General features: G+C 42.7%; 1 protein-coding gene and 1 long non-coding RNA gene across 3 annotated transcripts in view; one reads left to right on the top strand and one right to left on the bottom strand.

The window, feature by feature from the left end:
* Positions 1–3,260: 3,260 nt before the first annotated feature.
* Positions 3,261–5,278, bottom strand: LOC144369350 (uncharacterized). Its single transcript, XR_013428879.1, has 2 exons — positions 5,000–5,278; positions 3,261–3,812 (listed from the first exon to the last, which is right to left on the bottom strand). It is a non-coding gene; the product is annotated as an uncharacterized LOC144369350 (long non-coding RNA).
* Tgfa (transforming growth factor alpha) overlaps positions 4,448–15,092 on the top strand; it is a 101,361-nt gene continuing 90,716 nt past the window's right edge. The window contains exon 1 of one of the 2 annotated variants that reach the window (XM_040271227.2): positions 4,448–5,031. In XM_040271227.2, the coding sequence (XP_040127161.1) occupies positions 4,992–5,031 (40 nt within the window). In that variant the 5' untranslated portion in view covers positions 4,448–4,991. The remainder of the gene's footprint in view (positions 5,032–15,092) is intronic. The other variant, XM_005322123.4, reaches the window with a different exon arrangement.

Raw genomic sequence — 15,092 nt, forward strand, 5'->3', positions numbered from 1 at the left:
GGGGTCATTTCATGATATTCTCTGGGAAGGAAGAAGTCAAGCTTAACACACATGCCAGTGCACTCCCAAGGTAGACCTGATAGCTGGGGGGGGGGGGGTAGAAGATGTGAAGCAGAGGGTTACATTCTTTGGAAAACACTGGCAATGAAAATCACCCAGACTATTGTCTCTACTTACCCAACCCATTATGCTGCTGATGAAAACTGTATAAACATGAGCTCAGCAGAAAGTTTCCTACTTCTTGCTCATCTAGAAATAAGGAATACACAAATAGCTGAGGCTACTGGGGGTGGGGGGCTGATAATTGGACAATACCTCACTTTGGATTAAATTTATTTTCCTAAATTCCGTATCACATTTAAAATCCCCTCACTCAACCTAAACAAAATTCTCCAGAGTCCTTTATAAAGTTCTCTCTCTCTCTCTCCACAGATGACATCTGACCTTTGCCCTCCTACCTAGGCCAGGTGCTTCTGTTTTTCCTCTGAACCGGCCCCCGCCCCCATCTGCTATTGCCCCCAAGGGAAGGTCCTGCAACCACCTGAAGCCGCTCTGGTCACTGGCTCTGAGGTTTGTCCGCAGGAATTGCAATTCCTCCAATGCTGTGGCGCATGGCTATGCTTCCTCCCTAAGAATGCTTGAGCTGTTTACTCACAGATGTCTCTGGTAACTGCAAGCTAAACAGCAAGCTCAGCTGCCCTGAACCACTGAGGGAAGACTGTGGGGCTTGTGGCTCCACGATCCCTTGCATAAATGAATCAGGAAGGAGGGAGCGGCTATTTACAGTGAAGGGGCCCCTGTAAATATACCCTCCATAATAAGTATGTAGAAGAAAGGAAAGGGAAAACTGACAGTGGGGTTTTACCAACCTCTGCCTAGGACATAACATAGTTCTCTTATTTGCACGGAAGGACAGGCTGTGATCAGCATGTTACATGGGGGATTACACAGAGCTCAAGGGCGGCTGAAGTTCACGTATGCAAAGGCAGTGGAGGTGTATTTCTAGAAGGAAGGCTTGGTGTTCATTTAGAAAAACGGGGCTCAGTGGCCATTTAAGTCAGGTCCAAGAGTCTGGAGGTAAAAGGAACACACCTGAGTCTCCACACAAGGTCAATGAAGCTATGCTGGAATTTCCCTCAGCTCAGAAAGCAGTGTATCTGGGATTGTTAAAATACAAAGATGCCACACCATCTTTTAGGAAATCTCTTTTCTTTGCTCTAAATTGCTTTTTTGTGATTTTCTTCCTCCCCCTTCTCACACTGTGGGCTAAGACACTAATTCATAGCTCTTGATTTACTGTAAAAGTCTTTCCCATAGGAAGAGATGTGAGTGTGCATGCACACATGCATTCAGGCATATGAATATGCCTAAGAAACCAATATAGACATGGTACAATAAGAATGATGGGAGGATACTTAGAGATGTGTCCACTGAGGAAGATTTTTAAAATAGTTTTGTTGATATCAGATACTGTGCGAAGCATAAGAGAAATTCTTGCACCTAATCCTGACATCAACCAAATGAGCCAAGTATTATGCTTATTAAAGATGTGGAAACTGAGGCAGCAGCAGAGAAGCAAATACATGAGCCTTGAAACCAGCTCATTTTGTTCTCAAAATCAGACTCTGGTGATTGTTGGCTGTGTGCCTCCGTAAGTTACTAAACTCTTTCAGCTCCACGGTAGTCATATGAAAAGGGGATAGGATCTATCTCATAAGGTCACTGTGAAGATTAAATAAAGTGCCAAAGCCATATCATCAATGGTTTAGGATATGAATAAATAGTCCTGTGAATTAAAGTTCAAAATAATTTCAGTTCGTTTACAAAATAAAACAAAACAAAAAGTGCTTAAGTTAAAAACAAAACTAGTTCCCCCTTCATCTTCATTATTAGTGTCATGTTAGAAGTACTAAGACTCCCTGATCTTCCCAATGTGACAGGGTTTTGCCCAGGAGGCAATGTCCCCAGAATTGATGAGGCTTGATTATGGGGAGCATTTCCTTGGGCCAAGTCTTGGCAGACAGCCGGCAAAGTTCACTGGTTGTGTTCCTGACTTTGATTTTCTTTTGACCAAGAAAGAATTGGAAGATTATAAAACCACAAATATGGACCAGCTCTAGAGAATCTTGGGGGAGAATTAATGATTTTCAAATATTAGAATGTCCTTTTATTTGGGTACTTTTTAGTTCACAAAGATGACAATTTTTCTCTTGATTAAAAAGATTTTCCAGTCAGTCCATCAGGGGACAAGTTCACTGGCTTGATTCTGGGGATACTTCCTGGACCCTGGTCTATGTGTAGGCAAGGGGCAGAGAGGTAGACACTCTCAGATAGCAGGGCAGCTGACTGGCAGCCACACCGAGCTGTGTTGATGTGCATGTTCCAGGAGGAAGCAAGATGGACAGGTCCCTCTCCAGTCCTAAGAGCAGAGGGTGGGAGAACTCCTGATTCCTTACCTCCAGATGTCAAGGCAGATAGACTAGGGAGGACATAGGGAAACCATCAGAACAGGTAAAGACCCAGCCGAAGGAGGTGGACCCCAGACACTGAAAGAAGTCGGAAAGCACCAATGCAGTGAACTGAGGAAAAGATGCACCCCAGAATTTACCATGAAACTCTCACCCGCTGTTTAGTCAGGTTTTTGTTTTGTTTTGTTTGTCTCTGTGACCAAAGAACAAGAACAATTAGAGAAGGAAAAGTATATTTGGGGGCTCACAGTTTCAGAGATCTCAGCCCATAGTTGGCCAACTTCATTCCTCCTGGCCTAAGGGGAGGAGGAATGAACATCACAGCAGAAGAGTGTGGTGGAGGGAAGCAGCATCATATCAGGAAGCAAAGACTCCACTCACCAGACAGAAAATATTCACCCCAAAGGCACACTCCCAATGCCCACCTTTTCCTGCACACCCTACCTGCGGTCAGTCACCACACAGTTAGTCCCCGTGAGGGGATTAATTCACTGATTGGGTTAAAGCTGTCATAACCCAATCATTTCACCTCTGAGTGTTCTTGCATTGTCTCACACATGAACTTTTGGGGGACACCTGCTATCTAAACTATAACACCCACCAATGCAAATCATTAAGGCTGAAGAACAACAAAATGTCTTCTAACAAATGTAATGAAAAGAATGATTTACTAATGCAAATTTACACTCTCTTCAATGTCCCCCTTTTACAGGTATTTCCTACCCAAATGTTGAGATAAATGGCCAGGTGCTTTCTTTGTTTATTTTTAATTAGTTATTCATGACAGTAGAATGCATTTTTAAATTTTTTAATTCTAATTTGTAATATATGACAGCAGAATGCATTACAATTCATATTATACATATAGAACACAATTTTTCATGCCTCTGTACACAAAGTAGAGTCACACCATTAGTGTCCTCATACATGTACTTAGGGTAATAATGTCCATCTCATTCCACATCTTTCCTACCTCTATGCCCTTTCCCTTCTCCCCTCCCTCCCCTTTGCTCTGTCTAGAGTTCCTCTAATCCTCCCATGCTCCCCCCACCAGCCCCATTATGAACCAGCATCCTTATATCAGAGAAAAGATTTGGCATTTGGTTTTTTAGCATTGTCTAACTATGCTTAGCATTATATTCTCCAACTCCATCCGTTTGCCTGCAAATACCATGATTTTATAGAATGCATTTTGACACATTGTATACAAATGGAGCCCAACTTCTCATTTCTCTGGCTGTATAGGTGCACAAACTGGCAAAAGTCAATTCTGAGACTCAGAGCCTCCTCCAAGGCAACAGTTTCCATCTTCCAGGAGAGTGGGGCTGCCCAGGAACAGCTAGACTGGAGGAGGCAGGAGAAAAGGGTTAGTCTGTGAGCTCTATGGCTGTCATTGACTCTCTGAGGGATACTCTTCCCTGTGGTCGGTCCCTGAGACATCTATGGGTCGTCCATTCACCGCTCAGAATATCTTTCCTTTGTTCCATCCACCTCCTAAATTCCAGCATCAGGGGTCAGCTCAAAGCCACAAATTCTGAAAGGGCCGCCTAGGTGACTCCCACCCAATATCCCTCTCTTGTGTCACACTTGATGGAGTGCTGCCAGTTCCTAGCCTCAACTCCCTGGGTCAGGGTATGGGTAGCATTAGGGGTGCACGTTCAGGTTTCCTCTTCATCTTCATTATCAGGGTCAGGTTAGAAGTAAGTACTAAGATTCCCGATCTTCACGATGTACGGGGCTTTGCCCAGCAGGCAGACGTCCCCAGAATTGATGAGACTGAGGACGCAGAAGGAAACCTCATTTAACACAATTTTGGCTTGATTATGGGGAGCATTTCCTTGGGCCAAGTCTTGGCAGGCAGCCGGCAAAGTTCACAGGTCGCATTCCTGACCCGCGTCTCCAGTTCCCCGCCCGCGAGAGGCCGCTGGAGCCGCCCTCAGCGCAGGTGACAGGAGCCCAGCGGCTCTGCTCCGCCGCCTAGAGCCTGGAAACTGTCATTGCGCCCAGGGACCCTCGAGCTGAGCTGCAGGAGCCGACCCCATACGTAGGGGCCGGCGGGCGCACTACACTGGCAGTCTGAGGGTGGTGTCTGAAGTCAGATGCTCCCTGTCTTTTCCTTGGCCTGGGTGACAGGCTCACGCTGCCCGGCTCAGGGAGACCCGGGTTGCCCCGCCCAGCCGCCCGCGCCCTGCTTGGTGCGTGCAGAGTCCCCGCCCCCAGTCCCCACCCCCCGTAGCCTTAGGGGGGCACCCCCATTGGGGCTGGAGGGTGGTCCGTCGTGCCCTGGTCGCCAAGTGGCGAGAGGTGACGGTAAGCTCCTTCCGATTTCCGCCCGCCTGGCAGCGCCGAGGGGTAGTGCCAGTCGGGAGGCGCTCGGTCCTCCCTCGGCCCGCCCGCCCGCGAGGGGGGCCGGCCCTGCTTTGCCAGCGCCTTTTTCCCCCCCGCACCGCGGCGCCGCTCCGCCACTTGGGCACCGCAGGGAGGGCAGGAGGCTGGAGCGCCTGCTGCCCGCCCGCCCGTAAAATGGTCACCTCGGCTGGACAGCTCGCCCTGTTCGCGCTCGGTAAGTACACTGCCTGCTGCTCGTCGTGCGCCCTCTGCGACACGCCGCTTCCTCCGTCCCTTCCTTTTCTTTTTTTTCTGGGGGATTTCTGTGCAACCAGGAGAGTTGGGGGTGGCTAATGCTTTTAATGGGTTGGAGCCTGGGAGGCAAAGGGAGACGCTAAGAATTACAAAGAGAGGGACTGTCAAGCGCCCTGGCTTCCCCTGGGTAGTGGCCGCCTGGGCGGTGCGTGAGAATGCCAGGGAAGGGGAAGCGGTGTGTGAACGGGTTTGAACTTTAATCCGCCGCGGCTGTGTGTCTGCTCGTACACATGCCCACACCTACTGCTTACCTGGCTGCCTCCAAACCGGTCTTCACCGGCGATGGTGGCGTGTAGACTCTGAGCCGCTTTGGAGCCCGGGGTGGGCGTCCGACCCTCTCTGGCTGGCCTTTGCTTGGTATCTTGTACCCTCTGCCTACCCTTGAGCCCCAGACGGACAGAAGTTCAGGATCCCCTTAGGCGCCCTCAATCTTCTAACTTTAAGAGCTCTTGAGCTTTGGGGTAGGTTTTGGATTTTTGTGCGGATTAGTTTTTCTTTTAATTAACTTCCTTGGAAGAAGTGGTTTCAGTGTCAGTCGAGGGCAGGAGTGAAACCCTAAGCAGAGCGTTACCAGTTTCCTTTGAGTTTGTTCTTGGAAATGAATGGGGGGTGGGGGAGGGGAGGGGAAGTTAAACCGCGCCCACCTGGGGTTGGTCTGGGTGGCCCGAGTGCTTTTCTACCATGAAGTTCATAGGTATGCTGTACGTGGTCAGGAGCTCAGGGGTGCACGCTGTTTGGGACTCTTGCCCCTAGTGATATTGGGTCTCTCAGGTGTTAGCTGATTGATGATCAGTCCAGGTGTCCCGATTACCGCTGCAGCCTTCAGTGGAAGGAATTGTAGCTATCTCCTGAGTCTCACCTTGCAAAGCAAGTTGCTGGCTACATCGTTATAGGACCATTAAAGTCTGAAGAAAGCTTTAGAACACACCCCGCAATGTCCAGAGCTGCGACCTCATCCAGTTAGTGTAGGATTGCAGGAGGTTCCTGGAACAGCCCGCAGTACTGTCCTTGATACCGTGATTAAGGGTGATGAAGAATCGCAGCAGTAGGGAACTCATCCTCTAGGGGAAAATATGGGGCAGTCGTGGAAGGAGATGCTTTCTGCATCCTCCCCTAAAACTCACCAACAGGTGATATGATTATAAGCGGCTTTTCACCTCCTTCCTAAGAGCTCCCCCTTTTGCATTTTGTATTATGTATTGTGTATTGACTTGTTTCAGTTCAAAAAAATTTTTTTAAAGCAGTGAAACATTGCAGATAAATGGAAGCCTCCTGGATAGATTCCCTGTTCTGAGGTGGTGTTGTGGTTTTTTTTTTTTTTTTGCAAATAATAGTAGTAATAATAGTTAACACTATGTGAGTGCTTACTGTGTCAGGCACACTACTAGTTTATTAACTCATTTAGTTTTCACCCACCTGATTACCATTCCCATTTTCTCGAGGAGGGAAGAAAAGCCCACAGGGCCCACAGTAAGTAGTTGGAGGAGGATTATAAGAATGTGGAAGAAATGTGGATAAGGAAATGTCACTTTACTTGTGGTCAGAATGGTACCAGTCTCTCAGGAGTGGGATTTTGCCTTAAGGAGAGGTTGGGTAGAATACCCTGGAACTTTCTTTGCTATTAAGTCAGGTTACCTTTGAACTCCTAGAACCTCAAGGTGGTTATGCAGTGAAAATTTAGAGATAGAAAATGATGAAGGCAAACAAATTTGGGGAAGTCTTTGAAAGTTTTCTGCCCCTACCCACAACCTCCATCATAGCACACTCATAGCAAAGACGTGGAATTTTTCTCTTTTGTCTAAGAATGTTCTCTCCAACTTGGTCTTTGTTTCCTGCCTTAAGAAAAAGATGTATAAACATAAAAAAATTGATCAATATGTAAAAGCTGGCTCATACACTTCCAAAATGTGAGCAGTTGAAAAATGTAGAAAAAAAAAATCAGTAGTAATTTACACCACTAAAGACTCCTTTTTATTTATATTTCTTTAAAAGAAAAATCAGAGCTGTCAGTTCTGTGCATTTACTAGAACTGCTGCCTCCCACATGCATCTTTAATTTGCCATGTTTCCTCCAAAGCTGCTTTCCTCTCTAATTTTTCTTAAATTAGTTAAAGGCATTTCCAGGCAAATCAGTCTGTTCCATTGCTAAGCAAGATCTAGAAAACCTTCCTGGCTGGGGACAGTCTGAGAAGGGGCTATTAGGAGTCTGAGCTAATGCTTGATTACTTGGAACCTGAATGCTGCTGATTAATGCTTTGAGTGACAAGAGTGTGGAGACTGTTGCCCAAATGGCAGCTTTGGAAACATAACTCAGGTTCCCATAGGGGCTGCCATCCCATGTAGGATTTCCATTGCTGGCAGACACACCTCACAGGGTCTTGGCACTTCCAGTTGCACGTCCTCCTCAGTGTCCAGGGAACAAGATGTAGTCTTCGGCAAGATGCTTAGCTAATCTGTGCCTTGTTTTTCTCCTCTGTAAAATGGGGATGTTGAGAATTATCGGATATATTGAATATATTTAGAATGGTACTGGCTTGTAGTAGGAGCTTCTCAATCTTAATGCCGTCACCACTGTGTTGTTGTTTTTGTTTGGTACCCTGTAGAATTCCAGGCACCATTGCAAGTTACGTGGGTTCTATAACTGGAAGAGTTTGTCCATTTTAACTACCTCAGCTCCCTGCTCCTCACCCTTTCTAGGCCAGAAAAATACCGCCCAACCTGAAAAGCTACCTAGGTGATTTCTGGTGGATATCATTTGGTAGAAGTCATACTCCAGCCAGTTTAGGAGTTCTTTGGGACAGATGTCATGAGCTCTTTAATTTTTGATGTGAAGCATTTGTGCCTCCCTTTTAATATTCAATGATCACTTGTTTATTCAGGACAGCACTAAGTTCCATTTTTCTCATCTGTAAAGTGGGAATAATAAAACTGTACCCAACTCACAGGTTGTTAGGAGAATCAAATGAGATGATAAATATGGAAGCTATTTATAAATTATAAAGGCTACACACAAAATGAAATTGATTTGATGATACAGAAATGAGGTTATAACCCAAGATAAACATTTTTATAGCAGTTCTCATCATTGAGAACTGCAGGTAGAACTGGAGGCTGTTAGAAGATGCCAAGGACGGGCGGAGGTGGAATAGGTCACCTTCCTTTTGGAATTTAGGACTGAGGGATCAGCAGAGGGACTGAAGTAAGCCGTTTCTTTTCTCCATTACATGGAAATGTCATCTTTCAGAGTAGACCGTCAAGGTTTGCCTAGGACACATGTTTTCCATACTGGGCAGTCATAATTAGGGAGTGTTCACTTAGAATGTGGCTGTAAAGGGGTATATAGAAGACTTCAAGGCTGAATTTCCCCTATTTGCTTTTCCAGAATTTGGTTTCCTCAGGATAAAGTGATCTTTCTGTAAATAATGTCCCCATGCAAAGGAGACTTTTCTTTCAGGAGCAAATGATGCTTCGTGTTACTGTTACTGTGGTAACATATGAAAAATAGATGACTTTTTCATTGGACCTATCTCCAAGGACCTTTTCAAAGTGTGTTTTGAACAAGGTCCTCATCTGTGCACTGCCACGAACAGGCACTGGCTCAGCCAAAATGAGAATGGCTTGTACACATGCAATTAGGCATCTTCTGTTTGGTTTCACGCTCAAACCTTCCACAGTATCTTCTACAGCAGTGCCCTTAAATCAGAATCACCTAGAGGGCTGGTAAGCACAGGTTGCTGGGCCCCAACCCAGTGTTTCTGATTCTGTAGGTGGGAGAGTCTGCATGCCCAACAAGTTCCCAGGTGTGGCTGATGCAACTGGTAGGGAAGAGGCGGGTGGGACACTTCAAGAACCACTGCTCCTCAATCAACTGCCATTGGGGAACGTTCTGGCTTCAGTTGCTTTGTAAAGTACATTCTGACGTTTGTAAATGCTGCTGTGGGTTTATGAACCATTATTCAATGTACGTCCAAGGTCTGTCTTGCTGACCAGGGCAGAGTTAGAATTCTTGCTGAGATCTCTTACTTGTTACAAGTGTGCTTGTACTTTATCCGTGTAAGTTGCACCCACTGGTCCTGTGTTATTAAAGTCACCAGCATTAATCATGTTACTTATTTTATTATTATCATTATTATTTGGTACCAGGGATTGAACCCAGAAGTGTTTAACCACTAAGCCACATCCCCAACCTCTTTATTTATTTATTTATTTATTTTGAGACAGGTTCTCTTCAAGTTGCTTAGAGCCTTGCTAAGTTACTGAGGCTGGCTTTGAACTTGTGATCCTCCTGTCTTGGCCTCCTGATTATTATTTTTTTGATTGCCCAAAGTTGACCATTGTTTTCCTGCCACTTCAAATGTTTTTTTAAAAGAGAGAAAGGGAGGGAGAGAGAGAATTTTAATATTTATTTTTTAGTTTTCAGCGGACACAACATCTTTTGTATGTGGTGCTGAGGATCGAACCCTGGCCGCACGCATGCCAGGCGAGCGCGCTACTGCTTGAGCCACATCCTCAGCCCCAACTTCAAATGTTTTTGATCACCTAATTTTAATTCTGTCCTATATTTAAGATTGTTTCTAGATTAAGGAGGATGGGGAGTTTTATAGTGGTTTTGGCTAGCTTTTTTAATGTCCCTTATCAAATGGGAAATACAAAAATCTTTCAGAGAATCAGGAAAGCCAGAAATCTAGGCTATCGGAACCCTCTCTCAAGAGTTCTCCAATTGCAAGGCACATTCCCTTCAGGCCACCCCTAAAAATCTGGGTCAATTCTTTTCAAGCATTATGAGTTTATTGTATTGAAGATGACTTTAAAAATAAATAGTTATTACTTAGGCTTAGAAAGAGTTGGAAGTTTATTGAAATGGAGTTTGATGTCTTTTACAAGTGACATAAAGTCAGAGGAGACAATTTTTGCCTGCAGAGTTCCTCCCCTACTTGGTGTATTCTGTGCTCTTGCATTTAATTTTTTTCTTGTCCTCTTTCTTACCTCAAGACCTTCTGTCTTCCTCACCTGTTTACACTCTTCAAGTACTTGAGGAAGGTTAGGATTTCCTTAATGGCTCAGACCCGAAACTCTTTTGTGGAACAGCTCTTCTGCTATTGCCTGGCCTTTTTTGGTTTTGGTCTTTGTGTTCACATTCCCGGTCCGGAATCCTGGGAGCAGAGCCCGGGCTCCTCGTATCCCTCCTTAGATAAGGGTGGTTGGTGCTTGGCCTCTGCTAGCTTGAGAGCTCCTTGGTTTTATCTCTACCTGGGCATCTCCGATCGCGAGCTCCTGGGGTGCCTGGTGCAGGATACTTCAGGTCCAGTCTCTGTTGACAGTCACCGGGTTGTTAACATCAATCCTGAACAACTCTTTCTTATGATCACCAAGGGTGGTTACATACTAAGTCTTGCATCACCAACGCCCTAGTCTTCAGAATGTTGTTTTCTTGTTGTCAAAAAAAATTATGACTTAATGCTTTTAAACATTAACATTTATTTCCTCTGGCACATTTGGAAAATTAAGGAAAGTATAAGAAACTGCTTTAATGACTTATAATTCTGCCACCACAAGATAGCCATGTTTAACATTTTGTTAGAATCTGGTGGAAGAATGTATAGGTAGATATTCCCTTCAAAAGTGTATAGGAAGCTGGGTATGGTGGTATACATCCATAGTCCCAGTGACTTGAGAGGCTAAAGAAGGAGGGTCATAAGTTCAAGGCCAACTTGATGAGACCTGGTCTAAAATAAAAAAATAATAATAATGGGTAGGAGGGTAGCTTGGTGTGATCAAGGATTCCTGGGTTCAATTTCCAGTATCCACCTCCCCTGAAAAGTATACATGAGTTCCAGTTGGCTCACACTGTTTGTTTTTGTAATTTAACAATCTTTTTATAATAAACACCTTTATGTCATTAATATATAACATCATTTCTAGTGGCTGGGGAATATTCCCTTGAGTGTAAATACTATAATTCAACCAATTTTGTGTGATTTGGGCCACATAGATCTTTCCTATATTTAACTTTTATACATAATGCACACATTGTTTTTGAGAATATTAACTGATACACCATTTTGGAAGTGAGTATGGTAATAGTTATTAATAACCGAGTCATCAGCTCCACATTTGCTCTATCCTGTGTAAACTCTCATTGACATTTGCAAAGAAAAATGTCAATGATTGTTGAATGATTACCAGTACCACACTGCTGTAATTACTTAAGGAGATTCTATATTTTTACATGTAACATGGTGGTTTACTATGTAGATATTTAAAAGGATAAAGTTTTTCATGATGAATTAAAAAAGACAGTTTCCAGGATTATGTGAATAGTACAGTCCCTTTGTTTGAATGGGTTAATTTTTTTATAACAAGCATATACTAAGTTTATAATGCTGGAAGTCAAGGAAAATCAATGATTCAACAGTCTTGTCCTTAAATGTTTGGCACATCTTTGATTATTTAGGATAAATTCCCAGAAATTGTCCTTTTTTCTAGCAGTTTACAAATGTCTACTTTCTTGAATTTTCTATAATACCATAAGTTAGGCTTAACATTTGCCAAGTAGATTGGAGAAAAATATCTCAGCCACATTTTCATATTAGCTATTTGTTAGAGTGGGTAAATTTTTAAATCATTTGTCATCTTGTTATTTTGCATTTTAACCTTTTAAAATTGTCTTGTTGATTGATCATTCTTTTCAAAGGACTTTATGATGACAACATTTTATATTGAAAGGATTTTAATCATTTACCAGTCATATATTATAAGTATTCCTCTCCCCCCATTTATTGTTTATCTTTTGCTTTTTGTCTATGGCATTTTGATATTCCTAAGGTTTTTATTCTTATTTAGCAGAAATTTTAAACCTTTCTCTGTAAATTTCTACTTTGCCTATATATTGAGAACAGCTTTCCTTTGTCCTAAATGAGGCAAGTATTTTCTTATCTTTTTCCTTCTAATCTTTAGTGGTCTAATCATAGTGGTTGTATATTGAAATAGTCTATCTATAATTTATTCTAGGGTATGTTATATGATACAATTCATATTTAATTTTTTAATGAAAAGTCAATCAGTAGTTTCATTTGCTATGGAATAATCTATCTTTTCCCCTGTGGTTTGAAGTATCATCTTTATCATATGCTCAATTTTTATAAGTCCTTGAATCTAATTGTGAAATTTCAGTTTGGTTCCATTGCTTGGCATTCTGAACCTTGTTTTGAATTTGTTCATCTGTTTGTTTTATTTACTGAGCACCTGTTCTGTGCTGGAAATACTTCTAGGTGCTTGGGAATCAGCCAAAAGGGAGGGAGAGTCCTGGTACTGATGCGTCTGTGTTCTAGTGGGTGAGATATCCCCCTGCTGTCTATTCTGATTGGCTATTGCTGGTCTATAAAAGCTCTTTTCATACTGGTGTTTAAAAAAATTCTAAGATTCCTTCAATTGATTCTCTTTAAGTTTTCTAGTTACATGGCATGTAATCTTGAATAATAACTTTCCCCCCTTCCTTTAAATATTCTTGTCTATTGTTACTTTTATAGTACTGACTAGAACTTTAAGAACAATATTTTTTAAGAAGCAGTACATATCCTTGTTTCTCTTCATAGATATGCTGGTAACATTTGTGCATTTAACAGTTAAATATGTGGCTGTGGGTGACTTTTGGCTGTGTGTGTGTGTGTCTGTGTGTGTGTGTGTAGGTATATATGCATATTTTTGTTTCTAAAATGTAATTCTCTTTATAATTTAACAAATGCTTTGGCATTTTGTTGTATTAATTGTGTCTCTGGGTGTGTATGATGTTGATGGACCTTTATTTTATTCATTTATTTATATGTGGTGCTAAGAATCAAACCCAGTACCTCACACATGCTAGGCATGTGCTCTGCCACTGAGCCACAACCTAACCCCTATATTAGTTTTCTGAAGCAGGAGGAGATAACATGGATTTTTTTTTTTCCCCTCACAATGTTTTAAGGACATTTATTGACTCAATTATGTTGACGTCATCTTTAAATTCTTGGCATTAACCCTTCTTGGCTATGTGGTATTATTTTCTTTATATAGGTGCTAAGTTTGACCCATTGTGAGTTGTTTGGGACCTTGTTTTCCTTTTTAGGTTTTGATATTAGTCTTACATCAGCTTTCAAATGAAATAAATTTTGAAACATTTCATTGTGCTCTGGTAGTTGAAATATCATGAAAACCAGTGGTTCTTGGGGAGGCTTCAAAGAAACAGCTTATGAAACTTCTGAGCCTGGTCCTTTTTCCATGGTCAGCTTCTTTGCCTGTAACAAGACACCCGAAATAAAGAACTTAAAAGGAAGAAAGACTTATTTTGTTTCCTAGTTTCGGAGGTTTCAGTCCATGTTCGGTTGACTCCACTGCTTTTGGACCCATGTGAGGCAAAATACTATGGTGGGAAATGTGTGGTAGGGTAGAGCTGCTAACCTCATGACAGCTGGGAAAGCAGAAGGAGAATCTGCTTTTATAACAGAGTTCCTCCCCCCAAACCCATTCAGCTGTGAATTCATAAATGGATTAATCCATTCATAAGGTCAGAGCCCTTAAGATCCAATCACCTCCCAATAGCACCCCCTCTGTATCGTGTTGCATTGGGGACCACACCTTCAATGTGGGAACTTTCTGGGGACAGGTCAGCTCCAGACCATCACAAATGATTAGTTCAACTTTCCTATTTCTCGTGTCAGTTTTGATAATGACACGTTTTCCTCACAATCTGTTTAATTCGGATTTGTAAAATTTAACATAGATTTATAAATAATCACTCTTGGAAATTTTTCTTTTTGCATCATTGGTGACCTTAACAAAGTAAAACAACGTCAGCACCAGAGCCCCTCAAATAAAATAAAATAAAACAATCTTGATTACATTCAGGCTGAAAATGATTTTGAATCATTAAAATTCAAGGGAAAGTTTCATAAGACCAGATACAAAGCTTCAGTTTGTTTGCATAACACATATACCAAAGTTGTCATAGTAATGCCACCTCTGATTCAGTGGGGACATTACTGCTACGTAGTGTCCTCTGCTTCCTTAAGCTTTAAAGAGCTTAGAAACCTCCAGAAACACTATTATGGCCATTAGGTGCTACTACGGCACAGCCAGGGCTTGTGTGGGAGAGTATCTTTTTATTGTTCATTCGCTTTAGTTTTTGTTTCTTTCTTTTGTTTTTAAGATCTGTACTTCTAGGTAAAAATATTAGATTCCTAAAGAGTGAGCATATCTGCAGCTTGAGTTCTTCAGGGCTTCTAATCTGAGTTTGAATGAGGTCACTCAACCATTGTACTGGGTGCATGGAGGATAGATGTGTCTTTGCTGTTCTTTCGTCATCTCTTGCCAGGTCTGAGGCATTCCCGGGGTAATTACTGTACCTCCGAGAGGCACAGGAGATTAACTGGCTAAATGGTGCACCTAATGTGGGTGACACAAAAGCAGCCAAAGCTGATAAATGAGAGGTTTGCAATTACACACTCTTCTCCCTTCTCTTTGCCAGGCCTTGGCAACCAATGAGGGGAAACACACATCTAGCAGACTTTGCTGGATTGAAAAAAGAGCTTCAAACCTGTAACTTTTACTGTGGTCGTGGCCCTGAGGAATTGGCATGTGAATTATGGCTGAACATGACCTGTTCACCTTGTTCGTGACTGATCTTGGTTGGAACCTCCAGGCTTGAGCCCTTCTCACCTTGCAGTGGTTTCTGGGTTATGAGTTTTGCATTCAAGTTTTGCATCATCAGGCTGGTTTGCATGCTGAACACACATGCAGATTGAAACAATGACAGATGTTTTTTGCACATAGCAGACTTGGGTGTTATAATTAGGGTTTCAGGGGATGACTCACAGGTCCCTAAACTGGAATGAAAGCAAGCCTGGGGCCCAGGCATTTTTTTTTTTTTTTTTTTTTTTTTTTTTAGGGTTGTGAGGTCAACTCGTAGATCACACAGTTGGGGAATCCTTCTGAATTTGGAATA

The sequence above is a fragment of the Ictidomys tridecemlineatus genome, chromosome 12 (assembly GCF_052094955.1).
Source record: "Ictidomys tridecemlineatus isolate mIctTri1 chromosome 12, mIctTri1.hap1, whole genome shotgun sequence".
NCBI classification, from domain to species: domain Eukaryota; kingdom Metazoa; phylum Chordata; class Mammalia; order Rodentia; family Sciuridae; genus Ictidomys; species Ictidomys tridecemlineatus.